The following is a 23,566-nucleotide window of genomic DNA, read 5'->3' on the forward strand; positions in this document are numbered from 1 at the left end:
CGCGCTCGCACCCGTGGACGACCCCCTCGCTGCTGGCGGTGTGTTGGTGCACCAGTCGCTCGTACATATGTAAGATACAGATGAAGTCGGAGTTGAATTGAAAATGAAATGGAAATGAAAATACAACCCACCTATTTTTGTTTCATTTCAATGTTATACGATTAAGGTGAGTTACGGCGGCGTCCAAAAATGGCAGCCACAATGGCCGTGCTATCTCTCACCTCGCGTTTTTGCTCGCACAAATGTGAACATTTAGGCGGTTAGCACATCTGGAAACCATATCTTTCGTGTATGCTGCAAGTGAGCAAAGCTGAAAAACTTCTTTTTGCTTTTTGTCTGTCATGTTTACTTTTCAAGTTATGTGCCCTCAAAAGTGCTATGTAGATTTGAAATTGGGCTCCAACGCGATTCACCTTAAGTGATTCGTTCTCTAATATATATTTTTAAAACTGTTATTTATTATTCGTGTGACTGCGGCGACGGTTTCTCGTGTGTTTCTCGGTGCTCCGTCCGCTGCAACAGTGCGGTTCGTAGTTAGTACAGAAGAAGTGTTTTGCAGCTCTCCTCTGCTGTGAGGCTCATGCTTTGTGAGGTGCAACTTGGTGCTCGTTTTATGCTGAGTGTGTCTCTGCTCTGTTTCGAAGGCGACGGCGAGTTGGACTGTCCGCGAGGTGTGCAGCAAAAAAGCGCAAACCAATTCGATTATATCGCCGAGTACTTTTGCACCTTAAGCAAGGCCTCGAAAAGAAATCGCCACAAGCAGTAAGAAGTGGCCGCGGTCCGTGCGATTTTTGGGGTGTTGAATTACCGTGGCGCAAATAGAGGGGAAATAAAATCCCCAAAACAGTTAGAGATTTCAGTCGTACAATTGGCATCCGCGCGCCTACACTCGAATCGAAGGCGGGTCGTGCGGTTCACGACTTAATTCGGAATGAGTGATCTGTGAGTGAGAACCGAAAATTGGCGGAAAAGTGGTGATGCGAAATGAATTAACAACGGTGTGACGGTGATTTGATCGGTTAGTTATTTTCTGTGAAATGAGAAAGAAATAAATGGTGGTGTAAACTGAGAAGGTGCTAAAGCTTTATTACGATTTCTTCGACTGCAGCAAAATGAAGCATCGACAGAAAATATGAGAAAATAAGTTGTTTAGAGTGAGGAATCGGTGCTCACGTGTCAGATGATTGATGCTGCTTGCTAAGGTAGAAGAGAAGGTAGTGATTAAAATTATTATTTTTTGTGCCCGAAGATAATTGACCACTCCGAAAAAGTGTTGCGAGTACGCAAAGATATTATGGACAGTGCAATGGATTCGGCATCGACGGCCAGTGATCACAGTATAGCGTCATCGAACGACTCCCGCGGACGCAACCTGTCTTCTCCAGCGATGCCCCATACGCACAACGGTGGAAGTCATGGCATGGACAAAACTCGGACTCCGACTCCGGTCAGCCCGGTGCACAACAGCCACAACACAAGTCTGAACCACGGTTCCGGACGGCAGATGGCCTCCAGTCCTTTGGGGGCGACGCCACAGCAAATGATGGGTATGCCACATCCGTTGAGTCCGCCACATGTGTCGACGCCCAGTTCGATGGGAATGGTTGGAATGCCGCCTCGGATGGCGGGCAATCTAACGCATATTCCGCCACACGGACTCGGTCTGCTGAACTCCTTCATGCACCATGCCAGTCCGCTGGATCTGATGGCCGCGGCTCATCATCATGTCCCTCCCCGATCGTACAACAGCCCGCCACCGATTTCCAGCTCCGACCCAACGGCCAACGAGTGCAAGCTGGTCGACTACCGAGGCCAGAAAGTGGCTGCCTTCATCATCCAGGGCGAAACGATGCTGTGTCTTCCGCAGGCTTTCGAGCTGTTCCTGAAGCATCTGGTGGGTGGTCTCCACACGGTGTACACCAAGTTGAAGCGGCTGGACATCGTCCCGCTGGTGTGCAACGTGGAGCAGGTGCGGATACTGCGCGGTCTTGGCGCCATCCAGCCAGGAGTCAACCGGTGCAAGTTGCTGGCCTGCAAGGACTTTGACGTCCTGTACCGCGACTGTACCACCGCCAGGTGAGGTGGATTTGTTTTGTGCTGCCTTCCCTACTCCAAATAGTTTTGCAGTAGTGATTTAGATATTGTAGTTGGTAGATGGTGTGGCGTTGCTTCAATCTCTGTTTGATTTACGTTCATTGATTACTTACTGCTACTAACTGTCCTGATTTCTGTTTGGAAGTGTAACCCGAACGATTTCCTGTGAATTCTGTAGTTTGTGTCAGTGTGAACCTATTTTGAGTCATTCAAAACCAGGTGGAAACAATTGTTGATGAATGCGTTCCCTTGCGTATCGTGTAATTATTATTGTAATGAAGGACATGTACATGTATGGCGATTTAGCATGAGTCTGAAAGGGTGGAGCCACATCATTGTAATGAGGTGATGTGAGCAAAGTCAGCTATTAAGCTTAAGCGAATTGGAAGCCAAGCAATTAATTTGAAAAATGAGAAACATACGAATACGACTTTAGAACTTGAAACACTGGGTAAAACACTGGTTTTTGGTTTGACCGTTGTAAAAACTACATATCACTTACAAGACACATTGCGATACAAAATAAAACACTAATAAGGCAGTTACAAATATTTAATTCAAATTAACTCGTCTTATGAAAGGTGAAGAAAAAAAAACTAATTGTTCTTACAATTGGTTTGCTTATACAACAGGTGTTGATGGATTCTGAATGCAAATCTAGTACCAAAATGCGACAAAATTATCCATTATCAAAAGTAAGCTTTACTCAGCAGGAGTCTCATTCGCGGTGTTTCACTTGATAATTTTTCAATTATTTCTACTATATAATAATTTGAATCAACAATTGTGCATTTCGTTTCTTACTTGAATGCTTTATCAGTGCAAATTTCGATGTAAATTTAGAAACAAAATACGTGTCTTAATATTTGGTTCTTTCCTTTTTTGGCCACTCAATAAAATGATTAACATTTTATCGTTTCACATATAAGTTTCATCAGTTCTAATGTTTAAATAATTCAGAAAGTTATCGTTTAAAAAAACAGCAGATTTGGTCTACATTTGTGCCAATCATAGGAAATTAATACAAATATATAAAATAAAATTATTTGATCTACAGAACTGCTAATAAAGCTCTTCGGACACTATGGCAGCAATCATCTAAAAATTTGAGATCATTTATTATATATTGTACTGATTACCATTACCGTCGTGCGGGGCTTCTTTGGATATTTAGAAACAGGAATCAAAACGTTAATTACTATCAACTTTCCATTATCACCAATCTGGTATCGGACGGAAATTTTATGTTTCAAGATCTATTTATTTGTTATATACTAGCAAACCCTTCGAACTTTGTCTCGCCCAAAATCAACATTTATTTTGTATTTACAATTTAAGTTTTAATTTGGCAGAGCAAACATGAAAACTTCTTTTTTTCACATGCCGTATTGGATTCCATTTGCTTGATTTGTCGAGTTATGTAGAAATGTTCGCTTCATTTGTATGGGAGTCACCTTTTCCAGAGGGGGAGGGGTCTTGATCCATCTTAAGAACCTTCTCCGGCCCGAAAAAACATAGTATACAAAATTTCACGCCGATTGGTTCAGTAGTTTCCGAGTCTATAAGGGTTGATCAGACAGAAATTCATTTTATTTTTGTATATAAGAAGAAGATTGTGCTGATTGACCTGTCTGGCAATGCAGAAATTACGGTATTTCTTCCTTTACAGAAGGGCTGCTCAAAAACCAGATAAATATTATTCACTCTTAGTAACACATGGTAACACGGGTTAATTGTTCACACAATTGTACACGTAATGAACTGTTATGACCATGGCCGTTTGAAAAATTGGGAAATCTGGTTTCCCTGTGCATACATTAAAATGTGATTGTGAAAAGTTGCTGTAACCATTTTCGTCTGATTTGTGCTGCTCGGACAGTAATCTAACTGAATCCAAAGAAATATCTAACTTACTGTTCACAACATTTGTGGCGATGCAGAGCATTGATCGCTCTTTCGCATCAAATTGTGTGTTTTGTATTCATAATCTTGAAGGACAAATATTGCCGTTTTTCATTTCATAACAAAAGTAAATCAATAATACTAATGTTTTTCATATGGAACGTTTATCTAAACATTTTTAATCAGCTATTAAACAACGTATTCGAATTTAAATAAATTAATTTGTTGTTATCGCTATGTTTTGTAGTTCACCTTTACCAATTGGTAAATAAATACAAATGAAATTATATTCACATACGTATTCAGTATGCACCATAAAATGAAATCTCTATTGAATAGTTCATTTTTGTGCAGTATTTTTCTTCGAAAGCAGAGTTTCACGACACATTCGATTTTTTTGTAAGTTCTTCGTGAATTTTGTGATATGTTAATGCGAATTTCCCCAAAGCCTGAGAGAATGTATTACGTTATGAGGAGAGATTAGTCCTACTATCAATTTTGTAAGGACAATCCTCAAGGAAAACAAATTAAAAAGTACTCGCGTACTTGACCCGAGTAACACACTTGTCATAGACAAGTTTCTGTGACTTGTATACGACCAAATTGTGTCACATTACAGTTGCTACAATCGAATTAACCAAATTTGTGCTACTAGGGGACTTGACTCGTACTTGAAGTTGTATCCCCCTCTCTTGATGAAATCAAATATAATTCTGTCTATGTGCTCGAAAGAAAAAGATGATTAGACCTCAGCAATCTCAAAATTAATGCTTTAGTGATGAACTCTAGATTAAGAAAAATCGCTTTAGAAAAATCAAAATTAATCCCAAGAAAATACCAATATAAAATGATTCCATTTACCATTGTCTAATTGTATTGTGCCAAACGGCGTATAAATCAAACATTAAATCCTGCTCACGTTTTCCGGAAAAACGTGAAGAGACGAGCCAGCCTAGGCCTGCAAGTCTCTCTAATAAAGACAAAAGTCAAGGGAATCAAGGCGTATCTCAGAAAAAATGGACGGAACTTCAGCTTCAGGTAAAAACGCAGCAAATTCCCAACAAATAAATAAACAAATTAAACATGATTGCATTGAATTTTACAACCTTGCGCAATTTGAATTCTTGTACATTTCAAATGATAGTTCGATTGAATGTTGCATATATTTGCATGCCCCAAATATGTGAAGAATCATATGAAATGTGAAATTTATTTTAAAAAAATATCAGTTTACTCTCGTACTCGACTAATGCGTAATATTCCATTTCATCGTGGCAAACGAATTCATGCCAGTGGACTAGTGGTGTAGAATCTGTAATTCAATGAGAAACAACACTTCTTATACTTTCATTCTGTTTGAATTTTTTTCGGGCTAATTCGAGTTTATACGACTCACATTCGAATAAATCGAGCCGCATTGGAGTTGATTCAACTAAATCGGTCAGCTATGCTACTCGGGTGATGCATTGTATCTAAAGTCTTCGTAGCTCATATGATTAATTATTTTATAACAATTTCATTGATCATTTAGAAATTTGGATTTAATTATTTTGTAGTTTGTCAATAATTGATTTCAGATGTTGAATTACTTATATTTAATTAGCTGTCCCGGCAAACTTTGCCACGGCAAAAATTGATCAATTTTCTAATTTTTGCGTTCACACTTTATTTCGAAAACAAATCGGTTGGGAATAATTTTTACGGTTTCACCATAACATATTTCCTATTAATTAAGTAAACATACAAAAATTTGCACAAATCGATCTTTCCATTATCGAATGGTAATGCCAACTTCGTGTTATACAGATGGGCTTCGTGGGCTTCGTGGCCGTTCGGTTAGCGACGTCAATCGTCTAGACGCATATGCTGTGGAGTGTGGGTTCGATTCCCGCCCCGGTAAGGAGAAAACTTTTCGTGAAGCGAAAAGCTCTCCACTGGTCCACTGGGTGTTGTGTGAATGTCCTGTCCGTTGTCTCATGCTAGATGTTAAGTGTTCAGTCTGTGCGACCTCTGGTCGAAGACGGTGATTCTGTCTTTTTTTTTTTTTATGATCAAGATTTGAAATTCTCATCCAAATATACGAAAAACCATTGCGTCGAATGGATTGGATTTTTTTTTCAAGTTCAATGTAAGCAGAAGTAGGAAACGAATAAAAACTTGGAAAAATTGGGTTGTCTATTCTTGAGTGATGTGCGGTCGTACAAATGCAAACTTTGTTTTATATACATATATAGAAGAAGAAGATGAATATACAAATATCGTCATTCTTGCCCAGCAATTGTCAACCTGGGGTACATACACTGACCCTAGGGGGTACCTGAGACAATGTTACCGCCCATACTAGGCTCTCATTGTTAAATATCGGCTGAAATCCGCCGAGATTTGCACAGCTGAATAATCGGTTAAATGTTTCAATGGCAAGTGAATGCTGATGGGTAACATTTGGTTACTGCGGCCCGGTTATAATGTTCATTCCAAGATTGCAAAGCTGATATAGGCGAATGGAACTACAGTAAACACTTCCTCTTTTGATGTTATGTAACTCAATATGAATCTTTTGATCGGTTTCTTCGTACTAAAATAGTAAATATCTTCAAAAGTCTAAGACGAGGTTAGTACTTTTCATTTGATTCCACTACGTTTGGAAACGTAGTGAAATTAAATGGAAAGTACTAAACTCGTCTTAGACAGTTGAAGACATTCCACTAAAAGAGCTTAAATAATTTTTCTAGTAAATATCTATTTTATCTCTACAGGGATTGAATCCAAAAGAAAATGGAAAAGCCTCTCTCTTAGGCTATCTCATGATAAATTTATTTAAAAAAAAAAATTCAAACGCGGGGAGCACTGGTTCTGAGAATGCATTTCAACTTGTTCTACACAGCGGTGCAGTCCCCAACACAAAATAAGCGAGAATCATCACTTCTCTGTGGGGGCTCCCCATCCGATTCTTTTTTTCGCGATTGTATACTAGTTTGATAATTTTGTTATGATTCGGAACAGTTATCTATTGATTTCTGCAAACCCGACCTCTCTATCTAAATATCCATCCTTACCCGATGGTTCCTTTAATATCGCCATAATCTCCTTCTTAAAACGATTGACATGCGTGGCCGTTACATTGAAAAGGTGTAATTTTTACTTTTAGTCCAAATTAAAAAAAATCGAATAAATTTATTCAAAGAGAAAAATCATTTGTCCAGGTGACTTCTTTACGTATCTAATGGGTTATGCTTCTATCTCGGCAAAAACTAAATTTCCATGCTATTGCAAAATTCTGTAGGGGTAACATTCATAACAAAAGTTGAGAAGCGCTGATTTAATGAATAAAAATCGCACTCTTCCGTAACAACCTGGCGTTCCAACGATAATACAGTCTTGTTACGAAAAAGCGAGATTATTCAGGGAATGTCCGTAACGTAACCAGCTGCTTCTGCTAAGAAAAAGAGTTCCGAAAGTCACATGAATGCAAAGTTGTGCGATCTAAGGGGTATTCCAGCTCCTGAAAACCGACCAACAGAACGAAGTTTTGTCTATACCTTTTGTACCCGTAACCTAGCTATTTGCCTAAAATTGGTTACAAAAATTATTTAAGCTCTTTTAGTGGAATGTCTTAGACAGTTGAAATTGGTCACCCCGTCGGCTTGTGTTAGGAATGACAGCATTTCCATCCACTTTCCTGACGATCCCTTCAATAACAATCTGGTTTACAGTACTACCAATTTTATTCAATTAGTCGAACGAAAGTAGAGCAAGTATGTAGACCATTCCACTTCAGTCTTCTTCGACGCGGTAGCAGATGATTTATCCGTCTCCACGAGTTGCTGGCCCACCCTGATGTCTAGAAAAAAAAATTGTCAAGCCTTCGCAATCGGAAACTTAATGTCAGAGGGCTTAAACGCCATACCGATGGTATAAAACTCCTACTTGACAAGAATTAATATTACATTTTGGCCTTGACTGATACAAAGTTGAAATCATCATCTCCGGTTGGGCCTAGTCGGTGTTCCAGTCCACAATTTCATAAAGCATTCACAGCACTGTAACTGTAACTGTAACACTGTAACCGTAGTACTAAGACTTGCTGTGGGTCGGTCTCTATCTTCAAAAATGACTACAATAAAATTATAACCCGATCCGGAAACTCCAACAAGCTCGTAAAACGAATTCCTTGCCGTGCAGCCGACAATCAACAAGATGAACATTAGAGTGATTCAAATTTTGACTTTTTCGCTCCCCTGTGCTTAAATGCTTGTTTTTGCTATTTTAGGAGTTCTTCTAAATTTTTAGCTGATTTGGGTGTAATTTGATTGTGCATGTGCTTCAAATGGCATGGTTATATGAAAATTACTATGAGAATTGCCACTTATGTTATGTCAGGATCGTTCTTTGAAGCAGCCCATAATCAATTTCAAGACCCGATGCCCACGTAGCGTATTTTCAACGCTGCGTGCACATGGCGTTAAAAGGACGCAAGTGTGCATCGGGAAAAAGCGGTAACGCAGCGTCGCCGCACCGATGCACACCTGCGTTTTTTCAACGCCACGTGCACGCAGCGTTGAAAAAACGCTACGTGGACATCAGCCCTAATGCAGTCAACACATCGCCATCACGGCATAGATCCTAAGCTGAAAGTCAGTTGATGTTGCGAAGCGATCTGACTTTTGTGAGCAAAATTATAAAGGAAACAGAAATGCTCATTATTTATATTGATGTTATTCTTTTACGTGTTGAATTAAATATCCCGCGATTCAGTATTTCATTAATAACTTTTGTTACCAGCATTAAATTGTTTCGTAATAAAGACGAACTTTTCCTTGTGAAATTGCTAACGTATTTATACATTTTAGAGCTTAATGGGCAATGATGCGGAACGGTTTTCCACAAAAGTTACTGTTTTAATAGCAATTTTCAATTTTTCAATTTCAAACTGCTTGTGCTCAGTTAAATTACATTCAAAACAGTTAAAAATTTAGAACGATTTTTAAATAGCAAATGCCATCGTTTGAAAAAGGGGGAGCAAAAGAAAAGTCAATATTTGAATTACTCTAATGAACATATTTATGGATGCTTTCTCTTCTTGATCTCGGTTTCACAGATTGTATGTCGTTGGAAATTTTAACAAAAACATTTTCCCTCTTTGTCACCGCCAAACCGATGCATATCATCGTAAGATCAACGGCTACCTTAGAGCTGCCAATTAATGGCCTCCCAGAAACGGTTATGATTCCAGAATACTGCCTTCAGATCGTTCGCATAAAGAATGCCCAAAACGTGTACCCAGTAAGTCTATAAACAGATTTCCAGGCAACAGGTTTTCGGCAATATTCTGCTTCCGTAAAACAAATACGAAAACGTAGCATAGCGAATCCACTCATCTTCGCTACCAGGAAAATGTAGATGTCAAACCAATTTTGATCATGAACCATCTTAAAAACAAAAAAAACTGTGGTATAGCCTGAAGCAAGATGTTCAATTAATATTTTTTTTGTCTTTATTAGAGAGATTTTCAGCCTGAAGCTGACTCATCTATTAAACTTTGTTTACGGAACTGATTCCTGTCGTTGAGCTGACCAGCCCTTTCAGTGAGAAACACCTCTCCCAATACAATGCCTATATATCCGCAACGTCGACTGCACCAGATCATCGCACAGCTATCGATCATGGTGCTTTCCGCTTTAACTTTCGTCCTATTAATGTCGAAGAAATCTGTCGTATGATCAATGGCATCCAAACAAACGCAGCACCGGAAGAAATAAGAGTCCTATATCTTTCTGCAAGCAACTTTCCCCATCCCGATATCGATATACTCAGCCACCTGTTCAATTTCATAATCGATGCTACAATCTTTCCACCAAGTTGGAAAAGGCAATAAACAACAATCAAAGATATCACTAACCCTTTTTGGTCCAAGAACTTCCGGCCAATTGGCGTTCTTCCAGCTGTGCCTAAGTTACGATCAAAGTTCTCCTAACGCAGATAATTAAATGAACACTCTAACAATCCTGGTGCTCTACAACTAGCCAAATAGAAGTCCGGATATCGTAAAGGCTACAACACGGCCACAGCATTAACGAAGGTAATTCATACTTCAGCCTTGACAACAACAATCGCATAGTTATGGTCCTCGTAGATTTTTCCATTGCTTTTGATTGTGTCAACCGTCAACCACATTTTCTTTCTTGTCTCGATATAAAGTATTATACTAACTGATAATATTGTTTTAATAAAATTACAATTACGGTAACAACTACAATTAAATATTTCATATGTTTTTAATCAAAAGTTTGGCGAGGCAAAAGAGTTATTTCTATGTGTGATTATTTGAATGAATGTGTAATTACTGTACGCCCCTGTGACATATGCTCGACAATCCATACATAAAAAAAATCCTGGAAATTAACGATTTTCAATCAACTTTTGCAAATAAAAGAACTATTTCTTTTGTTAACCCTCGCACTATGTATTACATCAGAGTCAATAAAATCCAACTCTGAAGCTCACTACTTGACCTACGCTGCCGCTAACCGCAAGTCGAGCACATCTGTATATGGAGGCCCATATACAGATGTGCTCGACTTGCGGTTAGCGGCAGTACGTGGATCAATCAATGCTACTCTGAAGATTGTCGATGATTAGAGCCGCTGGCCTGGCCAAATAAAAAACAACCCAATTTCGACATCAAACATAATCAGTTTGAAAAAAAAACAGCTCTGGATTTGGTCTGTCGATGGTTTGGAGATTCCACTGGATCCAGTTGGGTCAGTAACATCCAGTACCGAAGTTAGTTGATCGATGTTTGGAATGGCTGTCGGACCTTGTCGGTCAAGAAAAAAATATTTATCGGGTATATTTGGTCGGTGGTTTGAAGGAATTTATGGACTTGGTAGGGTAAATAAAACTCAACTCTGGCCGTGATCGACATCGGATCTATTTGGAGCAAGGAAAATACAACTCCTGAATGGGTCTGTCGGTGGTTTGAAGGCACTTCCAGATGTAAATAGTTGAATCAACATCCAGAGGTGAGCCAGCCAAGGGCTGAAAACCTCTTAAATAAAGACGATAATAAGTTGAATCAATATAATCCAACCCTCAAACGGGTTGGTTGATGGTTGGAATCGCCTTCGGAACAAATCTATGCAGATTGTACTTTTTGCGTGTCCATTTTTAAGCCAGTGAGGATATCTGGACAGGCGTCCAGCGTTTCATGGCACGCTTACTGGTTATATATTTTTTTATTTAAACCCAGCTGAACATCAACAGTTCCTTCAACCTTCTGTTGGCATTGAAGTTTGATTATATGGAAGAAATTAAGTTCCAAAAGTTACGTGAAATGCTTCAATTCAAGATGCCATTTTCAATCGATTCTTATTCGCTGGCAAATAAGAGCATGTGTGAGTGAGCTAATAAATTCTTCCCATTCCTCCTCAGCGAAAAATGTCAATTTTGAATTATTACTGCACGTCGAATAGTCAACGGCTTCGTTTTTGATTTTATTTTAAAAATGTCTTTTAAAACATAATAGGGTTTCTTACCCCATTCCCGGCCTAACATGCGTACGACTGCATTATTCAATTGATATTTATGACAGGAAGCAACTTTTCCTGAATTTTGTGGGCTGTATAATACTGCATTGGGGTTCACTTCTGCTTAAAAAATAGCTATTCGTGCTAAATATCGTTCAAGAAAGCTTTTATTTGATTTAAATTAACGAGGTGCAGCACTCATTTCAGTCATAGCGATTTCATTCGGCATATCACAAAAACCAGTTCCCGGCCTAAGCAAAATTTCACTCAATCTCTCAACATTTCTCTCATTCTCTCTCGGGACGGTAGAAAATGCGACGTAAACAAAAATATGCACGTTCCACGACAACAAGATGCCAGATGGTATCATTCATAATCATTTTTATTTGGTTGAGAAGATATTTTACTCATCCAATTTTTTTCCAAATACTTCAAAACAATATTTTTTCACCTTTTGAAATCGAGAAAATTATAAATAACATGATAGCGTCAACATATTAAACAGTTTTCCTATCAACGATGAAGGATCATTTTCATTCTCCTGGCCTTCTGGCAGCACGGTGCGGCTAGAAGTTTTTGGGCCGAGGTGATTTTTTGTTCGGATTGAGAATACATTTTTAAATGTATTCTAATTATGTTTATATAAGTTCTAGTGATACGTTCTAGTGATTAGATTGAAGTGCGTGTGTGGAGCATTATGGTGTGGTGATTAAAAGCTTGAAGCAATGATTGTAACGAGCACTAGGACGATTTTCAGGTAGGTGTTTATTTGATGATACCGTTTTGTAAAAGTGGAAAGAATCACTCCGGCTCAGTGGTGTGGCATCGGAGAGTGAGATTTTGAAATCTACATTTTTATTTTCTACAATTGGATCAATTAGGAGTAAAACAAGTGATTGAAAGATATTGAATATTGTGAAAAATAAATGGGAGACTTTTTAAAAATTATCAATCATAATCCTACGGCTTCCAAACAGTATAAATCATTAGTTTTCTGTGTAGTGAGCCGGGAACCGGGTCCATAGGCCCAAGTAGTGATTTACCCTAATTTTTAGTATTTCGATGCAAATGGAGCGTTTATCTACTAACTTTTATCTACTTAATTATTTTATTATCAAAATCATACCACATGTCATGTCGATTCTGGAGACACAAAATTGATCGTACAATTTTAAATTATCTTTTTTTTTGTTCAAGTATGAATCTCCAAATTCATTTTTCACCTGCCACCACGTTTCACGTATTATAACTATAGTGCTATAACTCGTCTTAAGACAGGTTTAGACATTCCACATTTGAAGATTAAAAACACAATTCCACTATTTTCAACTAATATTTGTTCAGATAGCACACTTACATAAAACAACGAACAATACCAAGTAGAACAGTGAAGGATGCTTCGCTTTTCGAAGATTTTCCACGACTTGAGCTAGAATCAACCCCTACTGCAAAGCATACTCAAAATTTGATTAAAAGATACTACTTCAATCAAATAATGATTACGCTTAAACTATGGATCTATTTGCTGTAAAATGCACTCAGATAGATAGGTAAAGTAGTTTCTCATACGTATCAAGAAATTCATCATTTTATTTAAGTAGTATTTTTCATTTAAATTTTGTGTAGTCCCGTTTTTAACGAAAATGAGTCGACTGAATTTGGAATAGTTCATTTTTAGCGTGTGAGTTCTGGGACAAGCGGCTCTTCACAGACGAAACCGTTTTGGCTCAGATGGCAAGCAGATTGTTTGGAGGAGTTCGAATACAGCGATCAAATTTCAAAACTTTAAACCTACTCTCCGCAACACGGAGGAGAAAACATTATTCATGGGGGCTCGATGGCAGCCAGTGGGAATCTATACCATTTCGTCGAAAGACATTTGGTCGAAAGGACATTACCTCAAAATGGCCATTCGGTCGAAGATGAATTTTTAGTCCACTAGAGGCGTAGGACATTTGATCGAATGACGTTTAGTCGAAAGGATACTAAGCTGAATGAACATTTAGTCGAAATCAGATTTTAGGATGAAGAATCTTCGTTTGGTCAAAATGACGTTTGGTCGAAAGAAGATTTTTGAATGAATAATCTTGGTACATGATGTTTCGTCGAATGGATATTTGAACGAAAGGAACTTTAGTCAATTATAATTAAGAAATAAATGGTTTATTACGGAGTTCCAAAAAGTCACATAATTATTGCTCCAATATTATCCTATAAATGATGGATTCATAAAAAGAATAAATAAAAGGAAAGGTAACGGTAAATATTCCCGTCAGGATAATGACTTTGGCGAACTCCTCTACCCGACTACGATGAATCAATACCACCAGGTCAAAAGATATTCAGTCGAATGATGTTTCGTCAAAAGACACTTGATCGGAAAGACATTACGTCGAATAGACATTAGGACATATGACCATTTGAGCGAAATTAAATTTTCGTGTGATCTGAAGGGAATTATGATTGGAAGGGAATTTTATACTGAACTAATTATTGTTTAAATATTAAGTCAAAGAAAAATTTTTTTTTTTTTTTTTTGTCTTTATTATCGAGACTTTCAGCCCGAGGCTGGCTCGTCTCGTAGAACAAAGAAAAAATATAAATGAAAAGAATAAGAAAAACCATTTCCATTCCACCAAATGTCCGTTCGACTAGATGTCCTTTCGGCGAAATATCATTTGACTAAATGTCAATCAACGAAATGTTCCAAAGCCGACTACGATGAAAATTAGGAAAATAACATTGATATCATTGCATTGGTTTTTGAACATGTGCTGACAAAATAGAATAGATGGTATATCACCATCAGTAACTAATATTTAGCTATTTCTGTAGGTTTTCAATTTTTAGGAAGTCCACAAGGGTCTTCAGAATTTTCCATTTGCTCTGGTGAAAAATCCTCATAAGTTTCCGTATTCGTTTCTACTGCTGCTTATGGAACTTCATAACGTCCACTGAATTCCGCTAATCAGCTCATCCATGTATCTTGTACATTATTAATAAAAATTTTACCAAAAATCTATTGACGAATTATCCATTTTACTAAATTACCTATTGCCGACAGAAATTTTCTTCCAACATCCGACTAAACTTCCATTCGACTAAATGTCCATTCGACCAAATGTCCCTGTGACAAAATGTTCTTCCGACTAAATGTCAGTCGACTAAGCGTCATTCGACGAACTCTGGTGTGAGCTTATAATTCGGGTCAAAAAGATCATCCTAACTAACAAAGAGTACCATAAGCTTGGAACAAAATTCCATCGGATGTCACAATAAAGTTGATGGACTCGAAGCCGTACCATCTGCAGGCAACGATTGATACCCATGGAGGACATACCAAGTATTTAAATTAGAGAGGAAGTCACCCAATGTAATAAAATTGGGAATTTTCATATGAATTGAATTGTTGTGCGCTCAATGTTATGTCCCTGAAATGCTTGATTTTATTATTTTGACTTCAATAAGTATTATTTGATCTAGGGAGAAAATCTAACGTTCTATTTTTTCAGTATTTGTATACAAGTTTCTGGTTTCCTGGAATCGGGAATGTCGCTTGGTCAAATGCCGCTATAATGAATAACGCGGATGAATTGATCTCAAGTTTTTACAATATTTACACATACCACTATTTCCCGGCATCAGTTATTAGGACGAAAGGATGAAGAAGTCTGGAAAAAAATTACAACTGGCCGCTTGTAAACGGTTCCGGAAGTCTCTAAGAGGCTGAAGGTGCGGTCAAACAATGCTTATTCTATACTTCGCCGTTAAGTAAATATTTTTTATTTGCTTCAAGTTACTCAAAATATTGAAACCATAGACGACTGAACTTTGTAATTGGTTTGATATTGAGATGCTCCAAAATAATACAATTGTTATTTCTCTCATGTTGCGTATTTTTCTTTATTTTCGGTGTCCAAAACGGTCAAGCATTGGAATGTGATAATTTTTAATTTACTTTTTCTTAAAAAGTACTTTAAAGTTTTGAAAAAGTTTTTTTTTTCGTTATTAATTATTGACAGTGTTTAAAACTGTTTATAAATTTATTTAGACTGACGACGATCTTTGAAGTATAAACTTCAAAATAATGTTTTGTTTGCGGAAAGTTTTGGACGCTATTATATGGAGCGATATCTGTAAGTATCGGAAACAATCATATCGTTCCCAAACAAGTGAGGTATACACAGTTTTTATGACTGTATACAAAGTTGAATCCTTCTATATTCCTGTTTCAGTGTGTAATCGGATCTGTAAGGAGATTGGGGAGAATTAATCCCCTTTTTAAATTGTCCTTCCTAATCAGTTACGACAGTGGTTCTTTCTGCAAAACGGCCATTTCGACCGAACGTCAAATGACCAGTTGTTTATTTCGGCCAAATGACAATTTTGGCCAGATGAGTTTCGGTCTAATGGTATTTTCGACCAAATGACATATTCGGCTACACAACTTCGAACATATGGCTCTACTCGTCGTTTGACCGAAAATCATTCGTCGAGGGTTATTTGCTCGAATTCCACTTGGTCGGTTGTCATTTAGCCAAATTTAGTTATTAGGTCAAAAATAGTTTATCCAAAAATGCCATTGCAAAACGGATCACATGGTCAAAAAAGTCGACCCGTTTGACCTATTCGGACAAATGACTTTCTCGGCAAAATAATCAATACAGACAAAACCGCTTTTGGCCGTATGTCAATTTCAGCCAAGTGAAATTTCGGTAAATTGACTTTCGGCAAAATAGTTTGAACGGCCAAATCACATGTTCGACCAAACAACTTTCGATCCTGCGGCTTTCAGCCAAATGGTTTTCGGCCAAACGGCCTTTCGCCATTCAAGGATTTGATTTTGTCAGAATTCTTCAAATTTCAATAGAAAATACTCAGTAATGTGTGCGGAAAATTCTTCGCAAATTTCACAAAATTCTTTAGAGTTCCACAAGAAGTGATTCGACTATTTTATTTTCGTGATAAATTCTTCGGAATTTATCTCAGCATTTTTTGTTTATTTTCCCAGGGTGGGCACCGCCAAGTTTCAGCAAATATGATTTTTGCCGAGATCTCAGTAAAAGTGACGTTTCAGTTGCTAAGATACAGCAAATATTTTGCTGAGAATCTGTAATAAATGAAATAGTCTGCTGAAGCTCAGTTTTGAAATTTGCTGAGCTGCTGTAGCCCAATTTTGCAGAGCTCGAAATAGAGAAAGTTAGTGTGTACCAACAAAGAAAAGCACCATCATCGCTAGTTGGATTATTCCGTGTTTTTTTTAGATACAATCTATCGCATGCGGCGGTTTTAAGTAGGTGAATTATTTCCATTCGAAGCGAAATGAACTTACTCTTTTCGTAAGTAAAAATCTTCCATTAGTCCAGTGCTAGCACAAGCTGCACATTTAAGTTTTTTTTACCGAGATTCGCACAGCTGTGCCCCAGCAAACATGTTTTTGTCTGATATTTCTGTCAAAGTTGCTGAAAATCAGCAAATAATTTTCCGAAAATCAGCCATTTTTGCCGGAATATCAGTTTTTTATTTTGCTGGCGCACGGCTGTGCGGATTTTTGCCGAGCTGCAGAAATAAAAACTAAGTGTGTGTGGCCATTTAAAAGTATTTGTGTATCATTGCCTGAATACAAGTTAGCCCAGAAGTAGAACCACTGATAGCAATAATCAGATGAGTTCTCGTTACAAGCCCTCGTGTTGTCAACGGCTTTCTCACGCATGGAATCGATTAGTGCCCATCGGACTAGCTGGGAAATGTTGCGGAAATATGTGGAAAGCAATTCAGGTGGTGGTGACCAAATCACAACACGACAACCTCTAATCTAATCCTTGTAGCCCGGTAATGATGACGATGACGATGATAGGAAAGACAGATATGACAGGCGGGATGGCCTCCGCATCAGACCCTATAGCGAAGCCGCAGCCGCACTCGAATGCGATGCCCGAAGAGCGGCAATATTAATAACACAACGAAAATCCATGGCTTCCAATGGTGTAAACAAGGGATTAGAAGCAGAAAGATTTCGCGCTCCAATGGTTTTTCTCATTACAGAGTGTGCCTCTTGTATGGCTCTTCGGCGCGCGGGGATAAAGGTAGCTGAGCTGTACAACAATGTGCCTCCTTCCTGGCAATATCCAGCAACCAAACGACCGACCGACCGACCGGTGTGGTGGCAGAAGATAGTCACTTCATGAGGAGTACAAAGGAGCAGGAGCGGAAAGCAGCAGAGTGCCGTATTTTTATCGCTCATTTGAGGCGCAGGCAAATTCAGAGAGGTCGCCAAGCCCAGTCAGTCGGTGGCATGGCAGAAAAATGTTGGGCATCTGTGAGCACTCTGGAATTATGCTTATTATGATTATGTGTGGCGTGGTAGGTTGGATTGTTGTGTACGGAAACAAAATTGTAAGAATGCATGTTTTGTACTTTTTCCTTCGGCCCTACTAAACACTCACCCTGCTTCGATGCGTCGTCGAGGCAAATGCATAGGCCGTTTGAAAGTGATTTGTTTCTCGGTAATAAGGGGATGGAACGCCACACGGGGTTTTGTTTGGCTTAAATGTAGCTTTTGTTTGTGGCATTACGTAATCCAAATATGTTCACAGTTGCAGATGTATGATGTTTTCATCGTCGGCAGTGAACTGCCGGTACACGCAATTCTCGAATCTAGATAAATATGGAACTCTGTGGAAAGAGCCATGTAGGCCTTGGGAGAGCTTTACAGGCAACCCTGTTTTTCATTCCATTACAATATTTGTATCAGTAACAGATGATAGATTCAGACAGTTCTGGAATAGCTGCGCTGCCAATTCGAGCACCATTAAGATCGTTGGGATTGTCGAGTAAATCAAATACATTTTTGAAAGAATTAAAATCCGTTACAGTAACGGATAATAAAAATACTGCAAAGCATTGCATAAGGTCCCAAGGGAAATAGCCGTACCATGGTTTTTGGCGCTCGACAATGCGCAGAAAAACTTGAAATCGGTAATTAGTGGGAATTGAAACTTTATTGCATCGTGGTAATTTTTTCTCTTTAAGCAGCGAGTTATCATAAAAAAAATTAACTATCTTGTGGAAACATGCATCCAGCTGGGCGCGGATCGATCGAAATCGTGCGTGAGAAACTCATACCGATGACAAGGGCAACTCAATACTCGATAGGGACCCGCCGTTAATACGCATCACAAACTCATTTCCCCGTCGTGTTAGCCGTCGATGTCGTTGTTAATGCTGCAGAGAGAGCATAAAAGTTGTGCTCGGGCTTGCCCGCTCGTTTAGTGTAACAGTTAAACAGTCGATAGTAGACAGTTACAGGAAAGCAACATTACCATCAGTCAGTCATTCAAAAGTATCAAACAAGGGCAAGCAATGCTTAATAGCTTCCACACACAGGCTTCTTCCATTTGACAGGTGAGAAAGCAAAAACACAACCTCGAATCATATGTAATTATCGAGTGCATTCTTTATTCATGCAAATTGAAAAACAGCGACGCGCTAAACGCGAGCAGCAAATTCGCTTGGCGCTTTTTCAGCAACTCGCTCGGTCGCTGCTGGCTGCTCTCCCGCTGCTCCTGCTCCTGAATCGTGGATCCGATGATCGTTCCACCGCCACCATCGCGCACCCACCGTGTGCGGATGGAAGTGGCTTTGGTCCGGCCTGGCCGGGTCGGTTTTTTGTTAGTCTCTTGCAGTTCAGCAGCGAAACCTTTGTTTCATTGACTGGGTTTATGAATTCATTGTTGGGCACCCATCAGCGAGCCGCGGCAGTGAAATTGTGCATCATATTCTTTGTTACGCGATACGCACTTTTACTGGTTCACCGCTTGCGCGCATTTGCACCTTCCCTTGTCTAGTTGGGGCGCACTGACGAGAGCTGCTTGGACGAGCGGGGGTAAACCGTGATAGTGCTGAGGTTTATTTATTAAATTAGCCGGAATGAGATGTTCCAGATTAATGCGAAGGATTTATTTACAGGTTCATTAATTTCCCATTCATAAATTTTGATGTTTTATGAATACTACTGTTGGAGTTTCCCATCAGAGCTGTTGATTTTTTGAGCCGTCTCAGAACAAATAATCGAAAATTAATGCGATAGGGCACTGCACGGGAGAGCTTTGTTGCGTCCTCACAGCAAAGCAATTAGAAAACAACAAGGTCACTAAATGTAAAAAATGACATTTACTGGCCTTATTGTTTTCTAACTTCATGAAGAACAAAAAAGAAAGAGATTGGTCCGTGCAGTAAGGTTGGTAAAGTTTTTTCAAAATGAAATTATGCTTTACAATGAAGTCGATTGCCTTTTACTGGTTCTTTAGTAGTTTATTCTTAAAAATGCAGTAAAAAACTGTTGCATGACATTTTGACTGTTCCCATTTCCATCTCACTAAACATAGATCTATCTTATCTTGAAAGAAATAAATCAGCACCAATTTCGTCGCTTCTGTTTGCTACATGCTACATGCGGAATCATAAGAATAGAAAACAAATCAAATTTCTTTTCAATAATAACATTATTAAGAGCTTTCAAGTGAAATGTCTTCACCTGTCATAGTACTGTTCAAGGAATATGAAATACGTTTATGTATAGTTACCAGAGCCGTAGCGTGGCTTCCCGCGCCCTTGACGAAATCCTTTTTTGGACGGAAAAAATGTGCAATATGTTACATTCCAATAACATTTTGAATCTCACCTAAAAGTAAGATTAAAAAGTTTTGTGGATTAAATAGTAAGCAGTTACCTGCAGCATGACCCTTGAAAAGTTATGAAATTTTGTGGAATTTTTTACTCTTTACTCAATATGGCAAAATATGTAAGAAACTTCGCAGAGTCGTGGCAATTCTGGATCTTTGTATGGAATCTTTGAAAAACATCCAGAACGTGCTAGAAGATCATTCAAATTGCTGAAAGTTTTTTACTTATGATTCCTTTCAGCTCATACTGTCCATAACGGCTGTTTCTTGCACTCAATTGAAGAAACTGACGTACTTTAAAGTACTTCACGAAAAATGCGGATTTGAAAATCGTGACAAATCATATACAAATATCAGATTGTTGGAGCTACCTACTCTGAAGTGGATCGGTCAATGACCGAAATCACTATCAGATTTCGGCTAAAAAAAAATCCAACTTTAGAATGGGTCTGTCAGTGGTTTAAAGTCACTATTGTACTTCGTTAGGTCAATTAAATCCGACGTTGAAGTGGTCGGAATTGCCATCGAAATCATCGGAGGCAGAAGGGCCACAACATTGTATTATATATTTTGCTAATCTGTGAGAGCCTTTAGAAATGAGAACCGAAGTAGAGTAATACAACTTGATTATGACCTCTACATATGTTAGACCCTTCTCACGACATTTTCTTGATTACTGAACTTGAATTAATGCCGCTGTTAATTCTCTTACTAGCTTCAAGTAAGGTGTGATTCAAATATTCAAATAGGTTCAATACTGTTTGAGACCCCCCCACCCCTCTGACACTTAGACCTCACCCCTCTAAAACCTGTGACGTCATTTTCGAACGACTCCTAAACAAGGTTATTTTACATTTGCTCGACTAGTTTCCTGTGCCAATATAACAATATTTGGATAAAATTTCACTGAAATCAGTTTGTTCAAGAACGCAAGCGTTACAGTGCGTTACGCTTCAAATCATGCATCGTTGAATATCTTAGAACGCGCACAATAAGTTCGTGTCGAAATTGTGAATTTTAAACGCAAGAATCTTCTAATTGAAGCATGCCAATTAAAAGATAAGATTTTGCTTAATTGACTAGCATAAATTTGACTTTGATTATTATCATTTATTTATTTGATTATAATAACATACATATAATTAAAATCTTTGATTATAATCAAATACTAAATTGAGCGTGTCCAAAATGTGTACATTTGGGGGTCCAAAATGTTTATCAACAACTGATGCCCATTTCGAATTTCTATTTCATAAATAAGATTTCCATCTATGAAATAGTGTGATGTTCCCTTGTATAAAACGTGTGATTTGATTAATACGAACAGATATTCGTGAGCAAAAATAGAAAAAATCCGATCGGTTCCGAAAGTCTCAGAGAAAACGACATAGCGGTCAAAGCTAAGACCAAACCGTTCGACTTGCTTATTTGGGATGAATTCTTTGTTTGCTTTAGATTACTCAAAATATCCTTTCCATAGACCGTCGGATTTTGAAGTCGGTTTGTTATTAATTGGCCCTGTAACAACAATTTTACAGAATAATTTAATTATTCTGTTTCTCATATCGACATTTCTGATTGGCGGGGGACATCTACGGCGCTGATACAGTGACCGGTATAATAAAAAGCCCACTAGCCGTTTTTCATACAAAATTGTCAACTTTGGAGATCTAGATCTCGATTGCGTGTGAACCATTTTTTCTGAAAATTTGACCAGAGCTCAGATATAACTTGAATTTTACCACACCTGATTTCCGACCATAGATTCATAGGGTAAAAAATTATCGCGGTAATACCAAAATGAATTTCTTGGCAAAAAATTATTTTTTCAAATGTCTTGAATTCTATAGGTTGTAAACTGATGACTTATTCAGCAAAGACGCGTATTTTGGCAATACAAAAAAGTTTGAGGAATATACTTGTACACTAAGTAGTTTTCAAGATGTTATAAAATCAATGTTTTGCCAAAAAAAAATCGTTTTGGTATTACCGCGATAATTTTTTACCCTATGCATCAATATGGTCGAAACTCAGGTGTGGTAAAATTCAAGTTTTATCTGAGCTCTGGTAAAACTTTCAGAAAAATTGGTTCACACGCAATCGAGATTTAGATCTCCAAAGTTGACCATTTTGTATGAAAAACTGCAAGTGGGCTTTTTATTACGCGGGTCACTGTAGTTATATTCATGTGGTGGAATTAAAACGAATAGTACTAACACGCTTTATAACTTATTATATTGTATGACGTTGAATGCCTATTTCGCATCAGGCATTACCTCGTAAATCTAAAGTTTTTTTGAGCACATTCCTATTCATTGCTATGTCGATTGATTCACAATAGCTATTATAGCTGGACACCATTCTATTGATAGGCTCATTTCTAGCGTAGTTATTTGTTTGGATGTTTATATAAAACAGATATCTGTTCCCTAATTGACGATTGGGAGCATCACAGGTCCATTTCAATGCTTTGTTTTGAGTGGATGAACATATGAGCAATGAGATGAAGTCCAGGTGTAGTAACCTTATTTCATCCTTATAGGTGAGGTCTCCTTCTTAGATTCTGTTTTGAGCAATTTTATCAGGGTTCGCTTGGTTCACCAGTTCAATCGGAATGAACGTGTGTTAAGAGTTGAAGCAATCAATAATAAAAGCTTTAATTCCAAAAGGCCGAGTTCTGAGTTCTCAGAAATATTTGAAAATTAGTATTTGAAACAAAATCAGTCGTACTACAAAATTATTCCAGTTGAATTCAATTTGGGTTTCAAAACAATTATTATTCCACGTCTAATAATTAGACACTTAGTAAATATTATTTTCAATTTTTGTTTTCCATTCTTCGAAATTCGATTGCAAAATTTGAGTATTTGATTGGGAACTCGAAATTTTGTTGGAAAAACAATAAATGTTTTATCAATTATTTAATTTATTTTTCATTTTTCATCTCCCTCATTAATCAAAGCTCAGGCTTAACAATAATTAATAAGAGCCTACAAAAAAGTTAGAAGAAACTCCGATAGCGTTTTCTATTAGCTATCAAATGGTATGAAAATGTTCCGCATCTTCGATTGAATCAGTTAGGAGAAATATTTCCACATTGAGCACATTTTTTTACTTTACAGCAAAAAATAAAAATATTCTATCTTCTATATAATAAAAATGAAATGGTCTGTGTTCGTATCCGCATAACTCGAAAACGGCTGGATGGATTTTATTAATTTCTTCAGCAATTATGTTCATTATCGTTTCCGACAGGTTTATATAATATTTTTTCATGCGAAAATCACAAGTAAAGGTGTTTGAATCGTGAAAACTAAAACTAAGAATCGTATGGAAATTTCGCTTGGGCAGTGCACAACG

General features: G+C 37.9%; 1 protein-coding gene across 12 annotated transcripts in view; it reads left to right on the forward strand.

The window, feature by feature from the left end:
- The first annotated feature begins 452 nt into the window (after positions 1 to 452).
- LOC134213826 (dachshund homolog 2) overlaps positions 453 to 23,566 on the forward strand; it is a 136,258-nt gene continuing 113,144 nt past the window's right edge. For 11 of the 12 annotated variants that reach the window (XM_062693191.1, XM_062693197.1, XM_062693193.1 and 8 more), the window contains exon 1: positions 453 to 2,076. In XM_062693191.1, coding sequence (XP_062549175.1) covers positions 1,295 to 2,076 — 782 coding nt within the window. In that variant the 5' untranslated portion in view covers positions 453 to 1,294. The remainder of the gene's footprint in view (positions 2,077 to 23,566) is intronic. The other variant, XM_062693192.1, reaches the window with a different exon arrangement.

The sequence above is a fragment of the Armigeres subalbatus genome, chromosome 2 (assembly GCF_024139115.2).
Source record: "Armigeres subalbatus isolate Guangzhou_Male chromosome 2, GZ_Asu_2, whole genome shotgun sequence".
NCBI lineage: Eukaryota > Metazoa > Arthropoda > Insecta > Diptera > Culicidae > Armigeres > Armigeres subalbatus.